Raw genomic sequence first — 26783 nt, 5'->3', positions numbered from 1 at the left:
GACTTAACATTAGTCCAGTGTATGTATATACCACATTTTGTTTACTCATTCATCAGCTGATAAATTCTTGGGTTAGCTACCACCTTTTGGCTACTGTAAATGATGCTGTAATGAACATGGGTGTAGAGAGGCTAGTGAATCTTAACCTTTCATGTACACAAGAAACCACCTAAGGAGCCTTTTAAAATGCGTGCTTTAAGGTCCTTCTCCTTACAACTCCCGTTTAGTATGTCTGAGGTGAAGTTTAAAAGTTTTTAAGTACTTCAGGTGATTCTATTGTAGGTAGACCTCTAGTGGTACGAAATCAGGATAACATCCTTTGGACAGGAGAGTGAAAGCGGTTTGTACCACCTCTCTCTGCTTCCTTGCCCCGGCACAACATTAAATGCACCCAACATTTGCATTATAGAGGGCCCAGAAGGAGGAGAGAGAGAAAGGGCCTGAGAAAATATTCAAAGAGATTATGGCTGAAAACTTCCCTAATGAGGGAAAGGAAACAAAGAAAAGGAAAGTCACCCAAGTCCAGGAAGTACAAAGAGTCCCATACAAGATAAACCCAAGGAGGAACATGGTGAGACACATATTAATCAAACTGACAAAAATTAAATACAAAGAGAAAATATACAAGCAACATGGGAAAAGCAACAAATGATACACAAGGAAATCCTGGTAAGGTTATCTGCTGAGTTTATACAGCTCAATGTATGTACTCAACCACAGTGCAAGGCTCATCCCACTTGAGAACAGTGCTGTCTGTGCCAGAGAGGAATCAGAATGGATGATTAGTGTCTGTGGCTAACTGAAAGTGTTCACTGATTTGCTGATGAAAACATATGTGCTGCAATTATTAATACTGAATGATGTAGTCTGAGGGACAGATGTCCAAAGCTGTAGGCTTAACCAGGAACCTATTTATTGGGAGATCTCTGTCACCCTTCACAATCAGCTTGCAGTGTGACCTTGGGCTACTTATTTATCTGCTGAACCACTGTTCTACTTAATAAATGGGAAATGATCTTCAAAGTTTTTTTCCTAAGGATCACTGGCTGAAGTGCTGGCTCTCCAATTATTGTGCGTATGGATGGGGGGTTAAATATTTCTAAGAAAAAGGGCATGTTGCTATTGCTGAAGTTGAAAAGTGAAAGTGTTAGTTGCTCAGTCGTGTCCAACTCTTTGCGACCCCAAGGACTGTAGCCGCTAGGCTCCTCTGTCCATGGAATTCCACAGGCAAGATTACTGGAGTGAGAAGCCATTCCCTTCGCCAGGGATCTTCCTGACCCAGGGATCAAACCCAAGTGTCCTGCATTGCAGGCAGATTCCTTACCGTCTGAACCACCATAGTTGAAGTTAGTATAATACATTGAGAGGTAATGGCCGGAAAATCTAACAAGGATTCAGTGGAAAAATAAAGGCTGAAATGTTAAGGATTTAGTCCACAGGCTTTCAACACCAGGGACACACATAGGTGTGGGGTGTAGTCTAACACAAAGTTGCCTGGATGAAGATACTGATATTTTCCCTTGGAGGCAAAATTATTTATTGCACAGTAAACTTGCTTTGTTCCCAGGTGGCACAGTGGTAAAGAATCTGCCTGCCAATGCAGAAGATGCAAGAACAGTGGGTTCAATCCCTGTGTCAGGAAGAGCCCCTGGAGAAGGAAATGGCAGCCCACTCCAATATTCTTGCCAAAAAAAATCCCATGGACGGAGGAGCCTGGCAGGTTACATCCATGGAGGTGCCAGAGTCAGACAGGACCTAGCAGCTAAATGACAACACAGCTTTGCTCTGAATCCAAATAACTATATGTTAAAATAATGATGTTGATTTTTATCCTGAATATCTCATTTTATGACAAACAGCTCATGTGGTCAGTGAGAGGAGGCCTAATTTCCAGAACCTTTCACATATTTCTCTATAGACATACAGCTGTCCTGATGGCTACCTTGATGAACCTTAGGCAGCATAAAATACCAGAGTATCTTTGGGATCATTAAGAAAAGGTGTTTCACTTGGTTCACTGGGAGTGTTAAATCTAACTTTTTAAATTGATGAAAGTCTTATATCAGCACAGAACTTCCGATTCTACTGGAACCAAATGGTAGCCTCTGCAGAGTATCTGCAGGTGCTGGCGAATGTTCATGTATATTTAAATGCCCACTGTGCCATTACTGGCTGGTCAAGTAAATGTCTGAGCAAAGTATTCAGCCATTTTGTGCCTCCATTTATTTCCTTACTGATAATGTGGACAAACTACTGGCACCTGCCTCATAATTACATAATTATTATATAATTATAGCATTTTCTGGGTTTCTTGGCACTTTTACATATATTTTCTCAACTGAGCTTAATGAGAGACAAATGTCATAAATAAGGATCGTAAGAATAAAAACATGACTTTCTCATGATCATAAAGCCAGTAAATACTGCTCCTGTGGCCAAATCATCCTTTCACCATAGGATGTCCCTCCTCCAGCCACGCTGGATAAATGGAGGGCTAGTATAACGTGGTGCTCTGTTCCTGGGGCTCCAGGCGACAGTCCAGACACTGAGGGCGCTCTGGCTGCTGGGCTTGAGGGTCATTTTACTCACCTCAAGTTGTACACCAGCAGTAGCGTGCATCTCAAAGCCCAGATGAAAAGAATCACAGTTGGCAAAGGTTTTCGTGGATGACTGTTTTATAATAGCCACATCTTTTATGATACCCTTCAATTTCAGTGCTTTCTCCCAATCGTGCTAATAAATAAAAGACATGTCACAGAAGACAGAAAATTAAAACCTTTGGAGAAAAGAAATTCTGTACTTTGGAACAAATTACCCTCCTGTTAAAACTGAGAAAATCCCCACAAGGATGCAAATAGCTCTGACATCTAGGCACGTGAGGATCTAAGCAATCACTTTTTTTCCAAAATCTGGATCATACTGTTGGAAGGTGAATGAGCTAGCCCAATAGACTGCAAATGTTAGGGAAGAGAATTCTTGTTAAGCCAGATAGCATTTTCTGTAAAGAAATGCAGAATTTAAGAGAGCTACATAAACACTATCTGGAGAGACAAATGAAAGGGAAATAAAAGCCAAAGAGGGCTTGAAATGTTCACTTCTGTTTTATAAAACCTGTCTTAACTCTTGCTGTTCCTTCAGCTCAAATCCTGTGGTTACTCACATTTAACAACAGACTACACAGTAACTAGAGAAATTCAAGTTCAGACATAGTCATCGATCTTAACCAAATCAGAAATTCTCACAAAAATTCCTTGTTGTTGTGTATCTCTAATAGTGCTTAAGAAAATAAGTATTTCTAGGTTATAAGAGCAGTTTTGACACAGATGCAAAATATTAATCTGTTTTTTCTCATTTGGCTTCAGGAGCTGGGATGAAATCACATGATTTAATCACTCTGAATCCATGTGGTTCCTCGGAGATAGGGACAGATGTAACCAGAAGGATTTATAGGGTGTAAAATTCAGAATGGATTAGGAAAGCATTTCTGTGTTCAGCCCAATACATCCTAAATCAACATCCCTTGAATGGACCAGAGCAATCGCTGGCTGACCTAGTGGGGAGGTTGTCATGGCAACTGACTGGCAAGCTCAGCCAGTGGAATGTGGCTGCAAACAATGGAGTGATAAGATTGCCTTCAGAGCAGATTACTGAGGCTGCTTCTGCCCAGGTAGTGATGTATCAGTAGAAGCGTGAAACTCCCACTGCATTTTTGTACCATCTCGCACTTCTGGCAGCTCATTTGAATGTATCGTGTCCTTTCCCAGATGTTGATAAAAAACACTGCTGCTGACAGATAACAGCAGCTCTGGAAAACCAGCGTCAGTAGCTAGATGCAGTGGTATACAAAGCCCTGGAGTGCTGTTAGGTTAACAGCACTCAAATTTCCTAAAGGAGGTTGAAGCACACTTCAGGTAAATCCAGTGATTCTTTAGCGCCACCTTGTGTCCAGTGAAATACTGGACATTTACCAAAGGCCTACACTGTGGGAGTCCCTTTCACAGCAGAATAGGAACATGACATCGTCTAAGCCTCAAATTAATGAAAAAATGAAAATAACTTTGGTCGACTCCGAAATGAGGAAAGAAAGAAAAAAAAAAGCCAAATAACCCCAGTCTTAGAAAAGATTAGAAGAAGCTACATGGTGATCTGGGGGTGAGGGGAAGAGATGACATGGACTCTATGCTGAGGAGTCTTCATGTTACTATTACCAACTCTTGCCAAGGTATTTTTTTGTCTAGAGAAGAATAAGCTGCAACTGTCACTAATCCCACTTTGGACTGTTGTTCCTGGAGCGCAGTATGTTCACGTGACACCTCGTACTCTCTCTCACCCAAACCACATCCACCAGTCACGGCCAGCCTCCCATGACCACGTCCCATTTAATTTCAGCACGCGTAGGAAATGATCAAGCTGTGTTTCTGTGTGTTTCTTCCAGGATTTGAATTTTTTGAAACAAGTGCCAAGGATAACATTAATGTCAAGCAGACATTTGAGCGTCTCGTGGATATCATCTGTGACAAGATGTCTGAGAGCCTGGAGACAGATCCAGCCATCACTGCCGCAAAGCAGAACACAAGACTCAAGGAAACGCCTCCTCCGCCGCAGTCCAGCTGTGGCTGCTAGTGTCCCCGAACAGGCAGCTCCAGAGGGCTTGGTTGCTAAAAACAGCATTTATAAATGATTGATTAGCCTTCATTTATACTGCCTAATAACTATTTGAGGGAAATCTTTGCTGTCAGTGGCTCGAACATGCATTCAATTCTGGGGAGAGTCCCTGTGTTAATATGTGGCGAATATGTGATCTTAACTTTGTAAGGACTATCCATCTATAAACATCTGGTATTTGCATGTGATTTGTTATTGTCTTCTAGGCTCTTTTTGTTTCAGATTTCTTAGATTAAGCTACTGCTGGGACTTCTGATTATAATTTCATACAACTGACTTTTGTGCCATGGGTTCAAATTATGCGATTCACTTGTAGGTATGATAACCAAGAATTTGGTTGTGTGTGTGGTATGGGCAGGGGATGATCGTAGGATACCTTATTTGCTTTACTCTCAATTGAAAAAATCAAGTGGAAATATTACTCATGATTAGGGAGACTGCTGTGAGTCTGGTTGGTTTATGGTTCAGGTTTCTATCTTTCAATGTTATTAATAACTGAGAAGATCACTGACTATAAAGAAACAAAAATATTCTTCAAGGCCCTTGCAAATTTCCTAAGAGATGAATATTGACTTGACTGGAACTAGATTTCAACAGTTTTAGTTTGGATGTTTAAAAAAGGAATTCCTAACCTAGGACTGCTCCACCCAACATTCTAAATATTTGAGGGCACTGACAGACTGAAGTATCTGCTGAACGTGTTATATACCAAGCATCTTAATCCAGAATGATAAGTGTAGAATTCCAAGGCCTGAGTCTCCCCCATGGCATATATCACCACAACTTTCTGGAACCATCATCAACCCTTGGAACAGCGGTTAAGTGGAAGCTTGTTAGTCTCTCTCTTCCCATAGGATGTAGACTTGCTTCCCAAACCACTGCCTTCTGCTCACACCTTCCCAGGTTTTTTTTACCTGGTTAGAAGTCATTTAAGAAGTAGTATCTCCATGGTTCTCGGGTTGAAGAAAAGCAACTATCATCTCTAATCTTTTTAACTCCAAGTATTTATACTTTTAAGGTATATCCCATTCTGTAAGCCTTTAGCCACGCTTAAGGGACTCAGAGGCCACTCTTTGGAGCTGAGGATTACAGAAATATCTTAGGATGCCATAAGCAAATTGAAAAGAGACAGAAAATCATTTGAATACCCAGATTCTTTCTCCTAAATTTCTCAAGGACCTTATACAGTGAACAAGCAAACCAATCCCACCGGCGAGTCTAAATGAGCAAAAAAAAGAGATACAGTATCTGTATCACTACCCAGAATGGTTCACAGCTAGGACTTTAGAAGGGACACAATGGCATATTTGTAAGGACAGTTCCATTAGGTGAATGTTCCTCTCTTGTGATCATGTTAAACACTGTTTTCTCTTTTAAAAAATAGAGAAACTTCCCATAAAATGTTAAGTGCAAGATGTTTAAGCCAAGATATTTATAGGGAAAGATGCATATAGCTAAAGAGGTCTCTGGAGAATAAATGCCTGCAAGTCAGGGAAGTAGATCACATATATTACTAGTAAGTTAGAAGATGAAAATTACAGGAGAAAGCATTTGGGCTCTCTTAAGCATATCCACATTTTTATTATGTCTCATCTTCATAGCTTAAAATCTACTAATTGCAGAGTAAGTTTTCACTTTGGCACTCTGCAGGGTAGGCCTTAGTGAAGACAGGAAGACATTAATGGTTTATTAGACTTTAATAGGGCAAACCAGCTTCAAAAACCACAGAAATTAAACTGAAGGGAAGCGAGGGAAGGTGGGGGCCATCAAAGCAAATTTGTTTGCAACAGAAGCCTGTTTGCATGATATTGTAATATTTCTATAACCTAGACTAGAAAATGGCCATGTTAAATAGTACAGCTGTTAAGCTGACGTTTCCAGTTTAACACGAAGCAATAGAACCAGGAACACCTTCCCATCCCCTCTTAGCCCTGATCTCACATACATTCATACAGATGTCAAGGACCTAAATATACTAAATAGGATGTCTCAGATGGCTTTTGCAGAAGGCCCTTGATATGTGTAATATTGTAAAATGGAAAGCAAAATCAGAGGGTAGAAAATTGGAAAGAAAGTTGAGTTTTACCCTCTTGTAAACACTTTTCCCAAAAAGCTAATTCTATTAGAATTAATTGGCCCTAGAACCAGAAGACCTAACCCAAGTACCCACATACACAGTGTCAAACATACCAAAGTTGTGCTACTTTATGCCAGTCAGGTCCAGGTGTCAGTGCCGAGGAACGTTCAATAATTTCGATTTTCCAGACCTCAGTGGAAGCAGAGTCTTCCTAATTGATTTGAAAGTCAGTCTGAAGCTCTCACCCTGGTATGAATTTCACCAAGCCAGAAGCTTCCAGAAAGGGTTGAGCACCAATGCTCCTGCTATATAAAGCACATGGAAAGAGAGAAAAGTCTTCTATTCCTAATCTCATCAAGAGATCTTGGCTTTAAAATCAGATTTGGCAAAAAAGAACCAGTCCAGGATTAACTAAGTAAACTTCTATTGGCATCAAGCTATATTACTTATAACACTATAATTCCAAGGTTTTTCAGCCTTCTGGCCATCATGCATGTGAATGTATATAAACACACACATGCATACAATACCTCCCATATTCTCTCCATCTGCCAACAGCCTGAATAACCACAGATCATTTTTTACTAATTGCCTAACTAAATCTGTATTCAGAAGCACAAAGACATCTTACAGAGTGTTAGTGTGTAAATTGTAGACAACCATCTTTTAGCCTCAATGCAGTTCAATTAGTGTTTCCAGTATGAATTTGTCTTCCTCTGCCACTCATCACCCCATCTCTCTGATTACTTTTATAATCAAACCTTGATTGTTTTGAGCAGATATTTCCATGAGCTTTGGTTTGGGGACTTCCTTTCTTTTCTAAATGTAAATGAAAAATCGGACTGGAAATTATTTCCTCTGCATAGTCATTCATGGAGTAGATCTGCATTTCAGCTTCTGGGGATGTGAGTAGATATAGAAGGTACATGGAACTTTAGTCCTAGGATGGCAGTTTACAAGTTAGCATTGTATGTCTGGGCTCCTAAGAAGAACTGCTTTAAGTCAGTGAATTAATTCATTGTCACTGCCCTCCGTGAACAGCTTCCACTGCCTTGAACTTCTAACCTCCTCCTTAGGTTCACTTAAAATCATTACCCCCTGCTGCCTAATAAATAAGTGCCAAGATTTTTATTTGGAAAGGGAACTATGATGATGCCTTTGGCTACAGAGAAAGCTGCATCAGTGTTACATTAAATGTGAACTATAAATTCTATTAAAGTACAACCCCAATTATATGACATCTATATTCACAACAAATAAATATCTATTTCAGCTACTTAACTCTTATCCAGATTAATTATAGTTCTTTGGTTCAACACAGTGGTTATCCTTCAGGAACCAACTTAAACTTCCAATTTTAACTACGTCTATGCTGACAATACTTTCAGGGATGCAATGTTTTTTTTTTTTTTTTTTTTTTTTTTTTAAGTAAAACACACGTCTACTGTTAACTTCCATGAAACAACATTAATTTCAGAGCATGGTAGTTGGTCATCGGGGCTCATTGTGATGTATTTTATCTGATGTGTATCTTCGTGCTTGGTGAGGATGGCTGTACCATTCTTCAGTTGACCATGTGGCATTTGGGGGACTATACTGAAAATGTATCCAGACTCTCCCAAGCTATGCCAAGGCAGAGGTAGCAGCTGCACATGAAAAGCTAATCTACTTCTTAAAGTCATGACTAAAACCCTTCCAAGCCAAAAAGTGTCTAATCATTTTCATATGCTATTGGAATGCTCCATCAGAAGTTTTAGTGGGGTATACTTGGGAGGTGGTCTGTCTTTCTGTCTGAAGAAGCCTGTCTTTCTAAATGACAGTGCGCATGACTGGTAGCTAGAACTCTTTGATCCTTCATGTGTGTGCTTACTCAGTGTGCTGGGTCGGGGTGCCGCGTGAGCAACCAGACCCACGTGGCCTTTCTAATCACCCCCTGGAAGTGCAGCCTCTCCAGCTCTGCTTGGCTTTGTCCATTTGAGTAAACTACCTGTGCTTTAGGGGTCTGCCAGTAAAGTGGTGAAGTCTCTGATGAGCTGAACCATTAGGGTCAGCTTTTTAGAGTCCTTTATATTTTAGGTAGCTTTTGATCAAAGCCAATCAAAGACGTAAACCTGTTTTATATTCTGAAACAAACTGGGAAAACCTGGATAAAAAATGAAGCTTATAACCAGGAAAAAAAAGTCTTGATTATCTCTACAGTGCACCTACAGCGTTCCAGATTCCAGAAACAGTGTCCTGTAGCGGGGCAAAAACATGTCTGGAGAATTTATTTAAAATATATCCACCTATTGTTACTTCATAAATAAATATTTCTGGTTTCTTAAAAATCTTTACAGGAATGCTTGACACGCTAATCAAATATTTCCCTTAAATGGATTAAGCTATTTACATTTGGGCCACAAGAGTATTGCGCCTCCCAGAACATACACACTCACACACACTTTTCTATGAAGGAGAAGTTCCATCTATGGTGCTTTCTCAGTGCCAGGGAAAAGGAAGCTTTACTATGCTCCAGCTGGAACTGGCATTTCCTTTTAAAAGGTCTACAAAATAGATTGTTCACACTGACTAGATTTGTGTGTCTGTGCACAGAACTAATTTCCATTAAAAGGAGAGGATAGAGAGGATATAGTTTGCAAACGTTCTAGGGAAAAGAAATTATTGCAATGTCTTTGTCAGAGTTTGAGTATTAAAATCAGATCATTGAGACAGTGGACAAATTGAGCTTTCTATTTACAGTTCTCTGTTCTAGTTCCTGATTTTTTATCGTTTTAATTTTTTCAAGCACTACCCCCACAGAATGACAGGACCAAAAACAGGAAATGAGACTTAAGTTTCACCGTTTACCTTCCATTGATACATTTACTGTAACTGTAACCAGTCATTACTTGCTGAAATGAGGATGGGGCATGGGAGGGGGTTACCTATGTATTTTGTTCACCTGTGTTCATACTTTCCTTCATTGTGGACAACTGAGAGTTGGCTGTGGCTTTATTTCTTAATGGAAATATTTCCATGTTTATGTTGTTTGGCACTAAAGGTTGCTTAGGTTCATGAACGCTGTTCTTAAAGATGCAGATGGTATGTGAGCCACAAACACCTGGCCTTTCAGGGACGTGAGCGAGCCTACATCTGTCTAGTGGTTCCATGCTCCTCATAAAAGTGAAGTCTGGGGGTTGTTTGCTGTCTTGGTATGATGGTTTTCCATACATTTTCTCATCATCCCTAGGATATGTGCTGAATGAAAACTTCCTGTTAATTCCTGTTAATATATTGTTAATGTCAGACGTGATGTGATACCGTTGACCTGTCCAAATGTACAACTATTTAATGGTGTTTGTGGAACTGAAATGTCTTAAATGTTGCATGAAATATGTTGTAAAAAATAGATTTGTTTTCTATTTTTCAACACCTCAGAATTGAGGGTTCATGGGCCAATAAGTGCAATATTTAATGACTTACTCAGTGTATATAAACTAGTATGAAAGAGTGAATTATAATGAATGTGTGAGATGCTTTGATGGCTGTTTGACTTGCTCAAATTATTTCTTGTAGCTGTATTTGTCTAGTGGTGCAATTTATACAGTAAATACCTTATTGGTGTCATGTGAAACTCTTCTGTGCCTACTTCAAAGTATGTTTTATTCCTAATTAAGACCAAACATTTAGTATCTGCGAATATATGTCAATCTTGCCTTTTAGAATTGTGGGTTTTATTTTCAAGACAGAATGGCTGTTAGTTTATTTTAAATAGGTGTTCCCTTCTTTAGTTACAAATTCTCCTGAAGCTTTTTTTCTCCTGAAGCCTTTTATAAGAGGTTAACTTAGAAACCTAAGAAAAAAATATGCACATAAGTCATTTTTATTTTTCTCTGAAATGTTGATCCCATGTTCTGTCTACTAAGAATTTTCACTCATATTTGTGTGTATATTTTATTGTTAACCCTGTATTCTGTTTGCAAATTACACACTGTCAGTCCTGGGAACGCTAAGACATTGATTTTTTATGTTGTTGTTATATTCTCTTTCAATTCTCAATTGTCCACACTGATAATATAAAAGAAACAAGTCAAAACCCTTACATCATTTTGGTATATCATCATAAACTCATATATTCATCCTCAAACCCCCTTGATTAGTCTCATAATTTGTGGTCTACAACTTCACTGAGATGGAAAATCAAGAAGTTAGGCCTGGTTGCTGGACTACCAAAAACTGTGTTTATAAATACGAAGTTTCAAGTAGGACAATTATCTTAAACTCCTATTTGCCATTTCGATTTTTAAGGCAAAGCATTCATTTTAATATTGTGGTTTGCTTTTTCATTTAGTTAGAGTAAATCATAATACCCTTGGGAAGAAAAGTTACATTTTTCACTAAAAATGATGAAGGGCCGTTGGTTTTACGTGACCATGACCCTCGGTACATCATAGAAAGCCTTCAGCTCTCTCTATGGCAGTTGCCTGAAACTGACATGTGAAGATGTGCCAATCACATAAACTGTCTTTGGGCCACCACCAGTGATATGTGGCCCTATTTTACATGTGCTAGATAAAATCTTTCACACCCACTGACGAAACAGAGGTGGGTGGAACAGGGAGATTAGAGATGACTTTGTGCCAAATTAAAAAAAGAAAATGTAAGCAGGTAGCCAACATGAGAATGATAATTTAAGGATGTGTTTAAATGTTTACTTATCAACAGTTACCAAATAGCACTAGCTCAGTGCTGGGGGAATCAAACATGGAAGAGGTATGGCTCTGGCCCCTAATAAGCTTACTGACTGAAGCACAAGGAACAAAATGCCAACATATAATCTAAATGCTACATTATGTCAGGATCCAGGAACATGGAGAATGGGAGACCTATAAAAACAGGAGGAGTCAAGGGCTCCACTAAAGAGGTAAGACATGACAAGAGAATTAGAGGAGACTGTGCCAGGCAAACGAATGAGGAAGGTTGCAGTTTGCCCCCTGAATGGAAGGGTGACAGAGCTGGCAGCTAGAGATCATTGTTTTTCTCCAGAGAACCAGACTGGCCCTCAGAAACCCCACAGATTGCCCCAGTTTGGCTCTATGTTTTTGTCCCCATGAGAAAGATGAACTGTAGCATCATCATATTCCTTGGTGCTGCTGAGCAGCCCTAGACTCGTTCCAAAACACAGACTGATTTGAAGCTCATTAGAAGCACTGTTTTAGACATTTTGCCCAACCACCAAACACAAGACACTGTCGAGGCCAACGTCAACCAGGCAGATGTGTGCCCAGAGATTTTTCTGTGGTTCCATGTTTCCCGTAAAGAGAGTTGGGGAAGTGCATAGATGAAGACCTTCCTTTGTAACCAGGCACTTTTGGCTTCTCCTCAGTGACTGCACTGTGGAGCTCTTCTTGAGAAAAAATTAAGTAACAGCTTAATGCTTTCATATAGTGATCGTGATTTTATCTGAAAACTACTGCTGCACAGCAATTACTGTGACTCTTCATGTGTCCACAGGAGCTTCTGTCTGGGTTTAAAGCTATAAAGTGTATTCACATTGTGAAGTTTTAATTCTCTTTATTGAAATTAATTGTGTAAGAACTGTATGTGCTCTATTAGGTATTAAGTTTGTATGTGAATTCTGTATAGAAAGTGGTTTTTGTTCTTTGAGTTAATCTTGTTTTATTTTTTGGAGATTACAATAAATATCTAAGAGACTATATTCCTGAATTTCTCAGTCTTGGTCTGAGAACTTTTTTTCACCTCCCTTCAATTTGTATTATTTTTGATCCTAGGATGCCTATTTCCAATTTGGTCCCCTTCTCTTCTACAATCCTAGGTGCAGTACTGAGCTTGAACTAGAGACAAAGTGAATGTATTTTTATCAGGACGTGAGTTTGATCCCTGGTCGGGAAACTAAGACCCCACTTGCTGAGAGACAATTAAACCCACACGCTCTGGAGCCCACTCTACAACTAGAGAAGCCCGTGCACCACAACATAGAGCCCAATAAAGACCCAGCACAGCTTACATAAAAGTGGCTCAGCAGTGGTGACGAGTACAGGACACACAATTCAGAAGGTAGGTGATGCGGACCAATAAGATTTGAAGAGTGAGAACCAGAAACTGACGGATGCTGACATTCCTGGCTCAGCTGATTAAGTACATATGAGTCCACTAAGTACATATTAATCAGCTGATTAAGTACATATTAGTTCCATTACCTAAAAGACAAAGTATAGGTTCTGGTTCAAGATGGTGGCATAGAAGATCCTGAACTCACTTCATCCCATGAACATACTCAATCTGCAGCTACATATCGAAAACCTTCCTCTGGAAAAAACAGAAATTACCTGAGCAACCCTTACACATTGAGCAAATTAAAAGACAAAAAAGCAAAGCAGGTAAGAGAAGCTGAGACACAATCTCACCATAAACTCCATCCTGGATGTGATGTCCACGATCAGGAGGGAACTTCTCCCTGTGGAGCACAGGGTTTGAACCTCACATCAGGTACCCCAACTCATGAAATATGCATCTGAGATAAACCCCCAAACACCTAGCTTTTAAAGTCAACAGGGATCACATCCAAAAGACTCAAAGTGCATAGCAAACGAGAAAGAAAGTGAAGTCAAAAGTGAAGTCCCTCAGTTGTGTCTGACTCTTTGTGACCCCATGGATTGTAGCTTACCAGGCTTTTGTCTTTCCAGGCAAGAATTCTGGAGTAGGTTGCCATTTCCTTCTCCAGGGGATCTTCCTGACCCAGGGATCAAACCCAGGTCTCCAGCATTGCAGGAAAACTCTTTACTGTCTGAGCCACCAGGGAATCCCTTTAAAGTCAACGGGGATCACATCCATGAGACCCAAAGTGCATAGCAAATGATAAACAACCCATAAAGAATTTCTGGGCTCTGACTCACTCGCCTCAGAGACCAGCATGGAGGCAATCAACTGAGAGGAACCCACGCTCTTATCTGCTGAGAAGCAGATAAGCCTCTTCAGGTAAAGTGTTAGGCTGATGTTTAACACACATCAGGAGGCCTGACAAGGTACTCCCTGGGGACAGGCTGGCGGGCACCATCTCTGTGCTGGCTCTCTCCCATTCTCCAGCTCACCTTTATCTCTTAGAAAGGAGCTTTCTTTTACCCTTCTCTGGCACCCTGCTTTGCGCCACTGTGGCCCAGGTAACACCTCCAAAGCACCTGGCTCTGGTGGTCACTGGAGCTCAAGTTTGAGGGTCCTAAAATATAATGGAGAAAGAGTTCTTACATGGCTGCCACTCCCAGAGCACAGCAAGAGGCAACAGACTGAGGAACCCAGCATTTCTGTGAAAGCAGTCAACTAGCTTACCTTCAGGGCTACAGCCTGTGGGGCAGGTTCTAACTAATCAAACAGCTAAGAGCTCCATGAAATCTCCAGGAACCTAGAAGACAAGCTCCATCTCTGTGCTCTCCCTCTGCCACACCCCAAGAGGAGGGCTCTTTCATGTGTCTGATGTCCAGGTTTTATGTCTAGGGCCTTGGTTTCTGTGGTTTCCACCAGGGAAAGCCCCTTGATTGCCTAGCAATCAAACCAGCAGGGCTTGCTTCCCCGAGTTCCATGGGCTGGTGATAAACAGAGCAATGGTTCTTGGCAAGCTTCCACTTCCTGATGCACTGTGCAGACAGTGGACTGAAACGCCCCTCCCGTCTTTATGTAACAGACGTCTTTTGCTTTTTCTGGAGCTTCAGCCTGGGGAACAGGCTTCCAGTTTGTTGCATGTCTAAGGCCTAACGGAGGGGCTTTCCATGGACAGAAGCCACTGGACTCCATCTCTCGAGTCCAGCTCTCCTTTTGCCTTGCTCTAAGCCACTGATATCTTTTCTAAAGGACTCAACTAGCACCCCAATTTCTGCAACTGCCAGCCACAAGATGCCTTAATTGCATGGCTCTGTGGCCAGTGAAAGTTATGTGTACAGTCACATAAGACTATATATTTGTGTATTTTAAAAGTTGCTGCCTAAGGGTCTGACTTCTAATATGCTTCTGTACAGTCAAAGCTTGGTTTTTCCAGCGGTCATGTATGGATGTGAGATTTGGACCATGAAGAAGGCTGAGTGCTGAAGAAATGATGCTTCTGAAATGTGGTCCTGGAGATGACTCTTGAGAGTCCCTTGGACTGCAAGGAAATCAAACCAGTCAATCCTAAAGGAGATCAAGCCTGAGTATTCATTAGAAGAACAGATGCTGAAGCTCCAATACCTTGGCCACCTGATGCAAAGAGCCGGAAAAAAGACCCTGATGCTGGGAAAGATTGAGGGCAGGAGGCGAAGAGGGCAACTGAGGTTGGACGGCATCACTGATTCAACGGACATGAGTTTGAGCATATTCCAGGAGACAGTGAAGGACAGGGAAGCCTGGCATGCTGCAGTTCATAGCGTCTCAAAGAGTCAGACACAACAGTGAGTGAACAACAACAATACAAAATAAAATGTAAAATATGACATCAAGAACATAAAATGAAATGGGATAGATTAAAATGTAGAGCTTTAGATGCATTTGAACTTAAGTTGTTAAAAACTTGCTGTGCTGTGCTTAGTCGCTCAGTCATGTCTGACTCTTTGCAACCAGCCAGGCTCCTCTGTCCATTGGAATTTTCCAGGCAAGAATACTGGAATAGGTTGCCATGCCCTGCTCCAGGGGATCTTCCCAACCCAGGGATTGAACCGGCGTCTCTTAGGTCTCAAGCATTGGCAGGCTCTTTACCACTAGCACCACCTGGGAAGCCCAAAAATGAAAGTTGCTCAGTCATGTCCAACTCTTTGAGACCCCATGGACTATACAGTCCATGGAATTCTCTGGGCCAGAATACTGGAGTGGGTAGCCATTCCCTTCTCCAGGGGATCTTCCCAACCCAGGAATCAAGCCAGGGTCTCCTACATTGCAGGCGGATTCTTTACCAATTGAGCTATCAGGGAAGCCCATGTCCATGAGTAAACCTCTCTGGCCTTCAAAGCCAAATGCTCTGGGGCTCTCTTTCTAGTGCAGGACCTCCAGACTGGAGAGTCTGATATGGGGTTCAGACCTCTCACTCCTTTGGGAGAACCTCTGCAATTGTTTGTGAAACCTTCTACTCCAGGGATATGGGATTTGACTATACCACAATTCTGTCCCTCCTCATCTTATTTGTAGAAGATCTTTTCTTATAGGCTCTGGAATTCTTCATCAATGGTTGTTCTGCAAATAGTCGTGATTTGGGGGTGCCTGTGAGAGGAGGTGAGCTTAGGGTCTTTCTACTCCATCATCTTGCACAGTCTCCCCAGCTCTTGTAATTTCTTAAGTGATATTACCCTTATGCTCTCATCTCTTACTGAGATGAGCCTGAGTGGGCTTCTGGGTGGATGTTGGTCACCAGAAGGACCAAGCCAGGATTAGAAGTTTGGCATTTTCAGCCCCACTCCTCATCCTCCAGAGAGGGGAGGGGTAGTAGAAATGGAGTTAACAATTGCTCGGGCCTATGTGGGGAAGCCTCCATAAAATCCCACGAGTACAGAGTTTGGCAATCTTCCAGACTGGTGAACACATGGAGGTGCTAGGAGAGTGGCATGCCCAGAGAGGGCATGAAGCTCTGTATTCCTTCCCACAGACATTTTTTGACTCATGTCTTCCATCTGGATGTTCAACCACATCCTTCAACATATCCTGGTAAAAAGTAAAACATTTCCAAGTTCTGTAAGCCTCTCCAGCAAACTAATTAAACATGAGGAAGGGGTCATTGCAACTTCCAATCGACAGCCACTTTGTCAAAAGCCCAGGTGACAACCTGAGTTGGCAACTAGAGTCTAAAGTAGGGGGGAGGGGGGAGTCTTGTGGGACCGAGCCCTTAACTTATGGGACTTGATGCTATCCAGGTAGTTATCTAGACACCTAGTTGCAAATCTGGGCTTCACTGGTAGCTCAGCTGGTAAAGAATCCACCTGCAATGTGGAGGACTGGGTTGGATCCCTGGGTTGGGCAGATCCCCTGGAGAAGAGCATGACAACCCACTCTAGTATTCTTACCTGGAGAATCCCAAGGACAGAGGAATCTGGCAGGCTACAATCCATGAGGTCACAAAGAGTTGGACACAACTGAGCGACTAAGCACATAGGACACCTAGCTGCTGAAAATTACTTGGTGTGGGGAAAAACGTCCACACATTTGGTGACCAGAAGTGAAGCGTCTTTTATGAGAAGTAACAGAGATTCACAGGGAAGAACTCACAGTAGGGAAGAACTGAGATTTTTTCCTACAGTGGAAGGAGGAAAACTGAGTTTTTCTATAACATTGCCAAAGGAAATAAAAATAGGACGTTGAAGAGCTATACGCACTCCCATGCTTACTGCAGTATTAAAGCCAAGACATAGAAACTAGCTAAATATTCATGAATGGATAAAAAATATGTGGAATATTATTCACCCATAAGAAAGAAGGATATCCTGCCATTTGCAACAACATGGATAGACCTTGAGTGCATTATGCTAAGTGAGATAAGACAGATGGAGAAAGTCAAGTACTGTATAATAACACCTGTGTGAAGTATAAAAAAGTCAAACTCATAAAAGACAGTAAAATGATGGTTACCAGGGAATAGGGTAGGGGATATGACTGATGCTGTTTAAGTGTGTAAATATGCAATGACCAACCGAGCAAGGCATGCATGTTAAGTACTGAAGTAACATGCTATACACAAATTTATACAAGGTTGCATGTCAAATATACTCAATTAAACAATAGAGATAATAAGTAAAACTCTAGAGAGTAGAGAAAACAAAGTTCAGGAGAATATATCGAATCAGAAAAGTAGACGGGGAAGTAGGGTACACTACATTTATAGGCAACCAAGGAAGACAAGCTTACAACGATGACTTAAAAAGGGAGCTGCTAAAGTGATGGATGGACATTTAAAAGTCTACAGACAACAAACGCCTGAGAGGACATAGAGAAAAAGGAACCCTTCTACATCGTTGGTGGGGATGTAAACTGGTATAACCACTGTGGAAAACAGTATGGAGGTTCCTCAAAAAATTAAAAATAGAATCAACATATGATCCAGCAATTCCACTCCTGGACATACATCCAGACAAAACTATAATTCAAAGAGATACATGCATCCCTATGTTCATAGCAGCACTGTTCACAATAGGCAAGACATGGAAAAGCCTAAATATCTATCAACAGATGAATGGATAAAGAAGATGTGGTACATGTATACAATGGAATACTACTCGGCCATTAAAAAGAACAAAATGCCATTTGCAGCAACATGGTTGCAACTAGAGATTATCATATTAAATGAAGTCAGCTAGACAAATACCATATGATAGCGCTTATAAGTGAAGTCTAAAATATGACACAAATGGACCTATCTGTGAAACAGAGACATATCAGGGACATAGAGAATAGACCGGCAGTTGCCAAATGGGTGGCAAGTGAGAGACAGCTGGATCCGGAGTTCAAGATTAGCACACGCAAACTGGTATATATAGAACGAATAAACAACAAGGTCCTACGGTATAGCACAGTATCCTGTGATAAGTCACACTGGAAGATATGAAAAAAGAATGTGTATGAATAACTGAGTCGCTTTTCAGTACAGCAGCAATTAACAGCATTGTAAATCAACTATTCTTCAGTTTTTTAAAAAAAAGAGATAAATGGAGAATGGGACGAGGGTGGGAGACAAGCTATGAGAGGAGTGAGTTCTGACACAGGAGTGGTCCACATTTTCAGATAATGTGGAGACAATTCAGGCTTCCAGGTCATCTGGACAGGACAGGTTTAGAATAGCAATGGAGGACAAAGTCTGCACTGGGCAGAGAATCAAAAGGTAATGGTGAAGATACTGTTCTTTCAGGTACTTTCTAAATACAAGAAAAGGCTATTAAGGACAGTCTAAAAAGGGTTTTATTTTGCCTTATTTCAAGAGGCTTACATATCATTCTATGTTAAAGAGAGCTGAATTAGAAAATATAAGCAAAAAATTGATACTCTTGCCATCCAAGTCTTATTCTCCCATTTGTACTCCTGCTTCTTTCTCTTCTGCTCCATCTCTCTGTGCTTTATTTTCTGCACAGCTATCTCAAACGGGTTGCTCTTGTCCTTTCCTAATATTTTTACTAATCTGTAGGGCACAGAGCTTCCAACAACTACTTATGATGAAATGAACAACAGCTATCTTTTTAAGGTCCATACTGAAACAGACGTTTAAAGTTCTTTTTCTTTTTTTAAATAATTTTCAAACTAACCAAGAAAAGCACAAGCTCATCTTAGCAGCGATGACTACATTGTTCATGTCAAAACAGCCAGCAGTCTTTTGTTTAAGCGGGTAACAAGCCCGACTGAGCTAAGGTTTTAAATTGCTGTGCCTCCACCAAATCACGAAACCATTTGCAAGAGAAGAGCAGGCAATTGTATTTCTGAAAAGTCGGCAGCTGCTCCTTTGTACTTTCTTGCTGGGATACGCCAGGTGTGATGCACTCCCTGTGGCCGACATCACTTCAGGTCAAGTATAAATTAACATATCCGTTGGCATCTTTTTTGCCCTTGCCTCTGTTCATAGACTAGAAAAGGCAAAAGACAGGGGTAGGCTAATAGAGAACAAGTCAAAACTGAAAGGACATTTAAAAATAGAACTTTGGAAGGAGTGGTGTTGGTAATGGAAATTCTAGAAACTTAAACATTGACATCCACAAAAGACCATTTGTTAATACTTGAGCTGAAGGGCAGTCAGGTTTTACAATGGGAAGCAGAAGGGAAAGGATAATTTCTTACGGAGATTTGATAGTATGAGCAAGAAATCAAAAGCTGGTTAAAGAAAAAAGGGTCTTGAAAAATATATTAGATTCCCGGATGCCGCAATCCTACAGCGAAAACAGAAGCTTGCACAAAAATACTTAAGATTTTTATGTATTATCAAAAACTAAACGAGACCCTGAGATGACATGCAGAAAAATCTCCTTTTCCCTTTCTGTAGCTTAAAATACAGTTACTATTAACACATATACACAATTGCTGGTGCTCTCCTTGCCAATCCCCCGAGGTTACTGTGATTCCCTATACAAGACATTTCAATATATCTCTTACTGTCTGCTCTTAAATGGTAAAGACCTAGAAGATTTTCCTTGAATTGTCAGTAGAAAAGAAAAAAAATTCTTCCAAAGGCATTATAATATCAACGAGTATAATAGCCTTTTAGAATTTTTTTAAAAATCATTTCCATTTGACCCCCAGGCCATCCTCATAAATACAATGATTTAATCTGAAAGAACACTTAGAGGTTAATTATTTAACATTAAGACCACCCTCAAGTCACTTCATGATCTGATCATTAAAACTGATGGCATTTTCAAGCTTTACGGTATTTTCAATATTCTGAGGCACTGTGTATTATTTTATCCATCTATGCCTGCAACAAATGTTATTTTTTTAAAAAAAGTCTTTATGCGTCAGGCACATGAGTTGAATTTCTTATTATCCTTAGATTCTTCAGCATGGGAACAGCAAGTTGGCTGGCAGACAGCTTGGTCCCTGTTGTAACAAGAATGATCCAACCAGAATCAATTCTGAAGGAAAGAGCCCAGAGAAGGGCTTTTCAACTTGGTTCATTAGCTCCATACTGACTAATTTAATCAGATTTTTCTGATGCTGAGACCCAAGGTCAAGCATTTTTTCAAAGGCTGTCAGGTGATTTTCATGTGGTCCAGTTTTGTGACGCACACACACAGAAAAAAACAACCAAAAAACTCAACAGTTTAACAGATAACAACAACAGATAACACAGTTATCAGATATCACACATATAACTGTTGAGTTATCACAACTCAACAGATAACACAGTTTCATACAGCTTTATCCAATTTGGACAGCTTCCCCCAATACAGAACAAAACAGTGCTTTCTTTGCCATCACAGGTTATCCCACTATTCAAAAGCCATTAAGGTTGCCCATTCACCTGTTCCTAGTCTTCATTCAACCACAAATTATTAAGTCCAGGAGTAGCAGCTGTTTTATTAAGATTAGTGTCAAAGTGTGAGCATGCAAACGGGGCCCTGGGCAGTGCTACTGAAGTCATGGCAACATCATGACAAGCAGTCCAGCAAACCCCCTAACAATGAATGGCCCCTGTGGAAGGAAGTCCCCCTTTATCTCCTTTTCTTTCAAGCCATTTCTAGTTGCGGCCCATGAAAATGAGCTTGCCCATTCCTCTTGCAATAGCACAGGGACAAGCACAATACCTTTGCCGTTGGCGGGACTGGCACAGGCAGCTCTTTATTCCCAGGTAAACTCCGGTGCTGCAGAATGTGCTCTTGATCTTCTGTAAGAAACTCATTCATTCTAACTGTGCACAGGTGTGACAGGATCCCAACTCCTGGTTGTGTATCATGCTTTGTTACAAGGCCATAACAACTTACAACCAACTTTGCAGCTTAAAACAAACAACCCAGATATTATTAATATTTCACAGTTCTGTAGGCAGAAGTCCTACTGGTCTCAGTAGCCTAAAAATTAATGTGTCAACAGAGACACATTCCTTACCGGAGGCTCTGGGGATGATCTGCGTCCATGCTCTTTTAGGCCGGCTGAATTCAGTTCCTAGTGGTTGTGGGATTGAGGTTCTTGGTTCCTTCTAGTTGTCACCCAAGACCACTCTTTGCTCCTAGAGCTTTTTCCATGCTCTGAATAAGCTCCTAGAAGCCTGTCTCCAGTCACTGCACATGACCTTTATGTCTTAGAGCCTGCACCTCAAACAAGGCTCACTCTTGAAATCTCTCTGACTTCCCTGTCACAACCCTTCACCCTCCTCTTATGCTTTTAAGGGATCACGTGATTACATTGGTCTCACCTGAACGAACTGGGATAATCTCCACTTTAGGATCGATAAGCTTAATTACACATGCAAACTCCCCTTTGCCCTGTAATGTAACCAGACTTCAAATTGCCAACATTTGCTGGATCACGGAGAAGGCAAGAGAGTCCCAGAAAAACATCTATTTCTGCATCATTGATTATGCTAAAGCCTTTGACTGTGTGGATCACAAGAAACTGTGCAAAATTCTTAAACAGATGGAATGCAGACCACCTTACCTGCCTCCTGAAAAACCTGTATGTAGGTAAAGAAGCAACAGTTAGAACTGATGATGGAACAACGGACTGGTTCCAAATTGAGAAAGGAGTATGACAAGGCTGTATATTGTCACCCTGCTTACTTATATGCAGAGTGCAGCATGCAGAATGCTGGGCTGGATGAATCACAAGCTGGCATCAAGACTGCCAGGAGAAGTATCAACAGCCTCAGAAATGCAGATGAAAACCAATCTAATGGCCAAAAGCAAAGAGGAATTAAAGAGCCTTTCAATGAGGGTGAAAGAGGTGAGTGAAAAAGCTGGCTTAAAACTCAACATTCAAAAAACTAAGATCATGGCATCCAGTCCCATCACTTCAAGGCAAGTAGAAGGGGGAAAAGTGGAAACAATGACATATTTTATTTTCTTGGACTCCAAAATCACTGTGGATGGTGACTGCAGCCATGAAATTAAAAGACAATTACTCCTTGGAAGAAAAGCTATGACAAAGCTAGATAGCATATTAAAAAGCAGAGACATTACCTTGCCAACAAAGGTGCCTGTAGTCAAAGCCATGGTTTTCCAGTAGTCAGTATGGATGTGAGATTTGGACATGTGATTTGGACCATAAAGAAGGTTGTTGTTGTTGTTCAATCACTCAGTAATGTCAACTCTTTGTGATCCCATGAACTGCAGCACACCAGGCTTCCCTGTGTTTCACTCTCTCCTGGAGTTTGCTCAAACTCATATCCATTGAATCGCTGATGCCATCCCACCATCTCATCCTCTGTCATCGCCTTCTCCTCCTGCCTTTCCCAGCATCAGGGTCTTTTCCAATGAGTTGGCTCTTTTTGTAAAGTGGCCAAAGAAGGCTGAGCACCAAAGAATTGATACTTTCGAACTGTGGTGTTGGAGAAGACTCTTGAGAGTCCCTTGGACAGGAAGGAGATCACACCAGTCACTCCTAAAGGAAATCCAATACTTTGGCCACCTGATGTATTATTATGAAGCTTCTCAAGTGATGTTTACTCCCATAGAAGTTTGAGAATCACTGATATGGTGGTTAGGAATCCAGACTTTGAACAGTCTGTGTTTAAATGTCACTTCCTTCATGTAATTCTGAAGGTAGAGAATTTTAGCCGTTTTGTTCCTTCAAAACCCCCAGCACCTAAACAGTACCAGGCACGAGCTAGTGCTCAAAAAACAGTTGTTGAATGGAGGGTGCACAAATGATTGAATGAATGACCATGGGTTGTCTTAATTTCACCAACATTCTTAACAGAAAAAAAAAAAAAATTAAACTGAGGCTAGTCCTCCTCTCTTACAGGGATTTATAAGAAAGAAATGAGCTAATGTGGGTTCAAGAGACAGCATAGCGCCAGATATATACACAAAGTGCATACTGCGTGGAGGGCGGCAATGTCATTTGTGATGTTGTGGTCATCACACAGGTGCTGTGAGAGCAGCAATGACAGAGGAAACCCTTTGCTCTCAGAAAAACTCGGGAGATAGAAAATGTGCTCTCTGGGTGCTTGCTGTAGAGATGCTGGCATTCTAGAAGTAAGAGCACATTTTCAGTATTTGTCAGAAAAATATCTTTCTTTAGACGTTCCAAATAATGTTTTCTGATAAGGTCATGAGGGAGTCAGAGGCCTGACATTAAAGAAACATAATTTATGTACATATTCTTATTTATCCTCTGCTGCATCCTTTCCCCTTTATCTCCCAAATAAGGAATTTTTATATTTCTGGCCCAAATTTGCTGGATGTTTACCAGCTTCATGCATAAAAGATGTGCTGACTGCTCAAAGAACAATTTTGAAAACACTCTGAAAATAATTCAATCTGAAAGGTCCTCTGTCCACTGTTACACAAGGTAACAATGGTATTTGGGAAAATACTTTGTGTAATTTAGAAACTTACCATCAAAGTTGAAATATTATTAGGTACATTAACATTTCACTTGGCTTAGAATCTGAATTAACATGGTATATGTTCATTATCTTGACTGTGCTGCTAACTTCATGCATGTGCGGGTTTTAGAATACACTCACAGATTCTCTAATATTCCTCCCTTCCAGGAGCAGAGCCTAATCTTCCTTCCTCGAGTGTGGGCTGCACTTAGTGACTTACTTCTAACAAGTGGAATAAAGGGGGTTGATGACAGTCTTGGAGCCCAGGTCATGAAACACTGCAGTTTTCTTTTGTTTGCTGTCTCTTGGCTCACTCACTCTGTGAGGAGTAACCAGCCACTGTGGAGATATTTCCCCCAGATGTAACCTAAGGCATCCTGTCAAGAGCAAGCAAAAAACTGAGGACTCCTGCCAACAGCCACGAGAGTGTGCCATCTTAGAAGCAGATTATCTGGCCTCAGTCAAATCTTCAGATGTCTGTTTGTGTGCATGCGTGTGTGTCTGTGTGAGTGTGTTAGTCACTTAGTCGTGTCTGACTCTTTGCGACCCTGCAGACTGTAGCCCACCAGGATCCTCTGTCCACAGAATTCTTTAGGCAAGAATACTGGAGTGGGTTGCCATTTCCTTTTCCAGGGGATCTTCCTGACCCAGGGATCGAACCCACATCTCTTGTGTCTCCTGCACTGGCAGGCAGGTTCTTTACCATCTGCAGCCCTTCAAACATCCTGACTGGAGCTACATGAGATATCCTGAGCCTGAGCCACCCAGCTACGCCACTCCCAAATTCCTGATCCACAGAAATATTTGTAGGATAACAAATGTGTATTGTTTTAAGCCCTTAATTTGGGAGGTAATCTGTAACACAACAATAGATAGCTAATGCCACAGGTGTGCACACATATGTCAAAGTTTATCAAATTACATACTTAAGAAGGTGTACTTTATTACTTCTCAGTTATAACTCACTGAAGCTGAAAATGAAAAAGATAAATAACAAAATTAAAATACTATTATTTATTATTGAAGGAATATGTGGCTCTTTCTAAAATGATCAATGTGTAGATTAAGGTCCAGCATAGAACTGCCTTTTCTGATAAAACAGGCTAAAGAAAAGAATCTAGAAAATAATGATGTTACTATATCAACTACATGTTAGAAATAAACAACCAACCATAATTTCTGAATCCATACCCCTGTTTGTTGTATAGTTTTTTTTTTTCCATATTCAGACCAATACCCCATGATAGGATAAAATGAAAATGTGAACACGACAAATTCTTTCTAACAGTAGTGGAAATGCTTTGGTTAAGTGCAATCCATTCTTCATTATATGACCTACTGGAGGCAAGAAATAGCTCGGGAGTGTTGCAGAAAATTCTGTTAGAATATGAAGACAGACTGTGAAATAGGGAGGAAATAGTGTATTTATATACATCTATAATGTGCAGATAGATTATAGTATGGATAGTTCGGTATTTTGGTTTTCTTTTTCCACTATAATTGTATTATATTTTCCCAAGTCATCTCCTAAACCAGTATTTTTAATGGATATATTGTAGTTAATCTTACTGTAAGTACAATCATTTATCTAAACAATCTTCTACTATTCACACATTGGTCATTTCTAACTTTCTGGTCATCAATAATGCTATAATGAGTATCTGTTTAGCTAAAGCTTTGCTTGTTTTTTTCTTTAGGGCAGACTTCTGAAAGTGAAATGAACATCATTAAAGCTATTACTACAAAATACCAAATGATTGTTCAAAAACACCATGCCAATTTACATACTCACTAACATAATGTAAAAATTCCTGCTCACCACAATCTTGCAAGAAGTTTGGATTTTTTTTTAAAGTGTACCATTTATTTTTCATGAGTTTCTGAGGTATTTAAAAAGAACTTTACCATCCTTACACCAGCACACCATCTGTTTACTTCACCAAAAAAGTTTCATTGGATGATGACTTCTTTTTCAAGCATGGTAAGTCCCTTTAGTCAGCAAGATTTGGACCCAGATAGAAATTAGTGGGACCACCCTGGTGGTCCAGTAGTTAAGAATACACCTGCCAATGCAGGGGATAGGGGGTTTGATTCCTGGCCCAGGAAGATTTCACATGCTGTAGGGCAACTAAGCCCGTGTGCCACAACTACTGAGCCCGCATGCACGACTACAGGAGTCGCCATGCTCTAGGGTCCTCCCTCCACAACTACTGAAGCCCGCGTGCCCCGACTACAGGAGTCGCCATGCTCTAGGGTCCTCCCTCCACAACTACTGAAGCCCGCGTGCCCCGACTACAGGAGTCGCCATGCTCTAGGGTCCTCCCTCCACAACTACTGAAGCCTGCGTGCCCTAGAGCCCATGCTCCACAATTAAGAGAAGTCACTGTAATGAGAAGCCCGCATGCTGCAATAAGAGCGTAGCCCCACTTGCCTCAGCTAGAGAAAGCCCATGCACAGCAACAAAGATCCAGTGCAGCCAAAAATAAATAAGCAAATTTAAATTAAAAAAGAAAAAGATTTAAATTTGTAACCAAACCATACATAAATCATTAATAAATTCATACAGTTTTCTTATTAAGAGATGAATTCCCAAATGGCTTTGAATAGAATAATATACAAGAAACAAAGGTCCAGGGACCATATCATATTCTCATTTGCTGCTTCCTAGGAAAACAGGGCTTCCCTGGTGGCTCAGATGGTAAAGAATCTCCCTGCAGTGTGGGAGACCTGGGTTCAATCCCTGGGTTGGGAAGAACCCCCAGAGGAGGGCATGGCAATCCACTCCAGTATTCTTGCCTGGAGAATCCCCATGGACAGAGGAGCCTGGAGGACTGCAGTCCCTGGGGTGGCACAGAGTCAGACACGACTGAGTGACTAAGCACACGTGCACACCCAGGAAAACAAAGGCAACTAACTATCATAAACTAGACTCACAGAGGGGAAAAATTCAGTTTGCAGGGTAGCTCCATGACATGACAAAAAACTGAAGGTCTCTTTTTACGAGGACAATTGCATTTAAAATTTATGGGGAAGCCATACAGAAGACAAGAACTGAGGGACTTCCCTGCT

The 26783-nt window shown here is 40.9% G+C and overlaps 1 protein-coding gene and 1 long non-coding RNA gene across 7 annotated transcripts in view; one reads left to right on the top strand and one right to left on the bottom strand.

Moving 5' to 3' along the window:
• Positions 1-12448, top strand: part of RAB3C (RAB3C, member RAS oncogene family) — a 306038-nt gene extending 293590 nt beyond the window's left edge. For all 6 annotated transcript variants that reach the window (XM_044932374.2, XM_006064847.4, XM_006064846.4 and 3 more), the window contains exon 5: positions 4436-12448. In XM_044932374.2, the coding sequence (XP_044788309.2) occupies positions 4436-4623 (188 nt within the window). In that variant the 3' untranslated portion in view covers positions 4624-12448. The remainder of the gene's footprint in view (positions 1-4435) is intronic.
• Positions 4361-21578, bottom strand: LOC123330515. Its single transcript, XR_006546476.2, has 3 exons — positions 21275-21578; positions 6856-7047; positions 4361-4658 (listed from the first exon to the last, which is right to left on the bottom strand). It is a non-coding gene; the product is annotated as an uncharacterized LOC123330515 (long non-coding RNA).
• Between the last annotated feature and the right edge of the window lie 5205 nt (positions 21579-26783).

Source organism: Bubalus bubalis, chromosome 19 (assembly GCF_019923935.1).
Source record: "Bubalus bubalis isolate 160015118507 breed Murrah chromosome 19, NDDB_SH_1, whole genome shotgun sequence".
Classification (NCBI taxonomy): Eukaryota; Metazoa; Chordata; class Mammalia; order Artiodactyla; family Bovidae; genus Bubalus; species Bubalus bubalis.
Note: the sequence above shows the minus strand (reverse complement) of the source record. Positions and strands in the feature narration are given on the sequence as shown.